Raw genomic sequence first — 3,731 nt, 5'->3', positions numbered from 1 at the left:
AGCTTCTCTCTTTGTTTTTTCTTTTTTTTCTTTTGAACGTCCGCATATTGTTCCTTTCGCCTTGGAGGCGAAGTCAATCATTCTGTTACATCCATGTTCCGGAAGAAATATTTTCAATATAAAAAAGGTAGAGGAATAATACAAAAATACTGTAAAACTAGCGCCAGATTACGTACAATTTGTAGTATTTGCAGAAATTTATCATTCGCCAGTATAAACCATCCATACTGCTTGTGAATTCAACGATCTGTGGTTTGCCATATAGTGTAGCTCTACACATAAACCTACGAATTCATTGATTCGCAGTGATTTGCGCCCTTTGACTTTGTAGGGAAATGGTTCCGTTACCAAATTGACGTGAACGGTAAACAATATACATGCACTTGGTGAATCCTCCCATCTGCATCGCTAATCGATCTCACGTGACTGGCAAATGGCAAATTTAAAAATCGCAAATTGTGCATAGCCTGACATTAACTTTAAAGATTTTCGTACCGAAGGGTAGACAGTTAAGACCATCGATAAAAGAAAAGTATTTTTCTAATATTTTAAATATATTCAAAGCTTTTATATATCGCCAACGTAATAAATGTGTTAGTTGAAATGTCACAAAACATAAAATTGAGCTTCTTAAATACCAAAACAAGTGCTTAAAAAAGTAAATTTCATTTTTAGTTTATCATTCAATAATGCCATTGCTATAATCGCGCGCCATGTTACTGCATTAGGAGTAAGATATTGTTATTAATGACGACCATACAAATGATATAACATTTATTTTGAATTAGATGACTTAAAACCAGCTTATTGACTATTGGCCACTGTAATGTCATTCACATTTCGAAATCATCTGGACGTCCATGGTAACAATTGTCCCAATATCAAGTGGAGCCAAAGAACATTAGCGATTATTCGTTAGAGATTATATGTATAATTGTATTACCAACGCATTTGTCAGGAGTCATATCTATAATAATGTCTACAAGATCAATATATATGATATTGCAGTCATCAATGGGACAAAATGGTTACAATGAGCGGCAGAGTACGTCGGAATGGTGTAAACATGGTCTAAAGTCTTAAGTCGCAAGAAATACCTTTTGTGTTTCATGTATATGTATGTATCGTGTGAGAAAGATGAAGAGGTGCACGAGGCGCACCCTGGAATATGTTATATATATGTATATAACTTGTCGGAGATCGGGATTGAAGAATGATTTAATCTACAAAGTGATTTTTGAGATATTTCATCATACCAAAAGTTCTGAAACGCTTTACGCCGATTACCTTCATTAATTCCTCGTCACAAATCGCAAACTGTTTATTCTTAGGGTCCTGTAAAAATCATTTACTTGGCAACATGATTTTTGTACATGCATGTAATATATGTATATATAATTTTTCCTCTAAGATATAGCGAAGGAAATAGTAAAAAGAAAATTTCAAGATATAGGAAATAAGTACATCAAGATTAAATTGATTACAAATAATACTTACATAAAGATTCCTCTCTTTGATGATACTCCATACTTTCTTCACGACCTCATGTCGAGCCATTTGTTCTGCGCCAACAACCGCGGCGAGCTCCGGAGACAACGTGATAGCACGCGTGTAACCCCCTCCCTTGCCTTTGCTACCACCTCCCTTCTTTGCTGTACTACCCGGAGCCTTTTTGTTTTTACCCCAGTCCTCGTCGCTATCACTATCGCTTCCCTTCTTCTTTCCTTTCTTTCCGGGCTTAGCTAGAAAAAATAAATTAACACATTTCACGTGAGATTTTTAAGATCATGCCGGGGAATAAAACTCTTCTAGTACAAAGAATTAATATCTTCTACTACAATTTTAACATAGGCCTTTAAGATATAAAATCAATTAGAAATTAAAGAGGCCGTTCAGGACCGGGCATAGGTGTAAGTAGCCAGTTAAATTAATTCACTTAAATAATTTAATTTAACTGGCTACTTACACCTATGCCCGGTCCTAAACGGCCTCTTTAATTTCTAATGGAATTAATATCTTACTTTTTTTAGGTGTAACTTTAGGTTTCTTTGGACTGTATTCCTCGTCGCTAGCATCATCATCGCTAGCGCTTTCCTCATCATCGGAGGATCCCTTCTTACGCTTGTTAGGAGTCTTTTTAGCAGGATTTCGCTTAGCTGGCTTTTTCTCCTCCTCCTCCTCCTCTTCTTCAGATCCTTCTTCCTCTTCCTCTTCGCCATCCTCGGACTCTTCACTAGCGGCCTTCTTCTTTTTCTTTCCTCCATCCTGTTTCTCTTGGAGGCATTCCATGACTAAATCATCCACCTCCTTTTTCCTATAAAGAATCAACGTAATAGATATTACTTTATATGTGATCAATGTAGGAATAATCCGCGAGCCGAGATGTGAAAGAATGTCAGGGGAGGAACGAGGTGGTAACTTGTGTCTATAATGGCAGTTCCACTCAGAGATCCCCTGTTTTTTTTTCTAGGACACCGAGAGACTCTCTTCTGCACAAATTACAGTGCACAAGTGCCTATTGTATGTCCGTTTCCAAGTTTTTGATTCAATTTCAAGGACGGCATGATCAGTACGATTCAACAATTAATAAAACAATTAAATGCGTTTTTTATACCGAGAGGTAAACTACGTCGCAGTAATGTAATCCGCGAGCACACGTGATAAATCGACTGACAAAGAAATTATTTGTTTTCCCATTTAGCATCGCAAATTTAAAAAATGCAGCATTAGATTATCTTGTACAAACTTTTATACTTTACGTCCAGAATTCGTATTTTTAATATTACCGACTCGTACTTAAGGCTGATACACATCGGCAACTTCTTTTAAAATATAAACATTAAAGTTAAATTATTCATACGGTAAAAAAACGGGAAACGAGACAACTTGATTCGGCCGTTAAAAATGGTCTTTAAACGACGCAGTTTTGGCGCGAGTAAACGCGCTCGTATATCGAGGAGAGATATTCCGTTGCGTTGTGTAATATGAATCGACTTGATATCGAAATTAGCACTGTCGCCATTTTCGCGAGCGGCAGTATACGATCGCCGTATCTTATCATATATCAAAATACAAAGTGCCAAGATGCGCGAGCAAAAATATTTTTCTATAATCGTATTTCATCACTGTATATATATATATATATATATGTATATATATGTATATATATATCGCGTCTTTTCGTTCGTCGCTTACCTTTCTATGAGGTCAACATCGAGTTTCTCTTCGATCTGTTGCCTCACTTTCTTAGCAGACATCGTAGTCAGGTCGGCATCCTTGAGGATGGCTAAAAAAAGAATTAACGAACACGATATGAATGCACGTTGCAATTGCGACATGTTGAAACAATAGTTTAAGACAAAAAATGGAACACAGGATAACGTCAGGTATCATTTCGTGCATTTTTATTCCCGCTTCAATCCGCCGATATCAATTACAAAATATAACTCTGCGAAGAAACATTCTTTATTTATCTTCTTCATCGCAGAACGTTTTTCATCTCAACATCGCATAGCTTCATCTTTATTATCTGGAAAGGATGAGGTAAGAGGAGGGGGGAGCCCCAGTCAAAAGACCCGCGTAAATTCGGCCCCGCTCGCGTCTCAGGAGGCTGCGTCGCCCCGCCATTCATCGCGGCGTCTAGTACGCGTCGTGTGTACAACACGTATACGCGGGGATAGTTTGGTTTCCCGCGTCGGGGGGATCTAGTGAATATCGAACGCAAATGGCCG

The 3,731-nt window shown here is 37.7% G+C and overlaps 1 protein-coding gene across 1 annotated transcript in view; it reads right to left on the bottom strand.

Moving 5' to 3' along the window:
- Window positions 1-533: 533 nt before the first annotated feature.
- The window catches only part of LOC105568052 (upstream activation factor subunit spp27), a 4,970-nt gene continuing 1,772 nt past the window's right edge, over window positions 534-3,731 (bottom strand). The window contains exons 2-5 of the mRNA XM_012023416.1: window positions 3,196-3,286; window positions 2,022-2,314; window positions 1,498-1,742; window positions 534-1,335 (exon numbers count right to left, since the gene is read on the bottom strand). Of these exons, the coding sequence (XP_011878806.1) occupies window positions 1,219-1,335; window positions 1,498-1,742; window positions 2,022-2,314; window positions 3,196-3,286 (746 nt within the window). The 3' untranslated portion in view covers window positions 534-1,218. The remainder of the gene's footprint in view (window positions 1,336-1,497; window positions 1,743-2,021; window positions 2,315-3,195; window positions 3,287-3,731) is intronic.

Source organism: Vollenhovia emeryi, unplaced genomic scaffold (assembly GCF_000949405.1).
Source record: "Vollenhovia emeryi isolate VEMERY1.0 unplaced genomic scaffold, V.emery_V1.0 DF939132.1, whole genome shotgun sequence".
Lineage (NCBI taxonomy): Eukaryota > Metazoa > Arthropoda > Insecta > Hymenoptera > Formicidae > Vollenhovia > Vollenhovia emeryi.
This window is presented reverse-complemented; position numbering and strand designations above follow the sequence as displayed.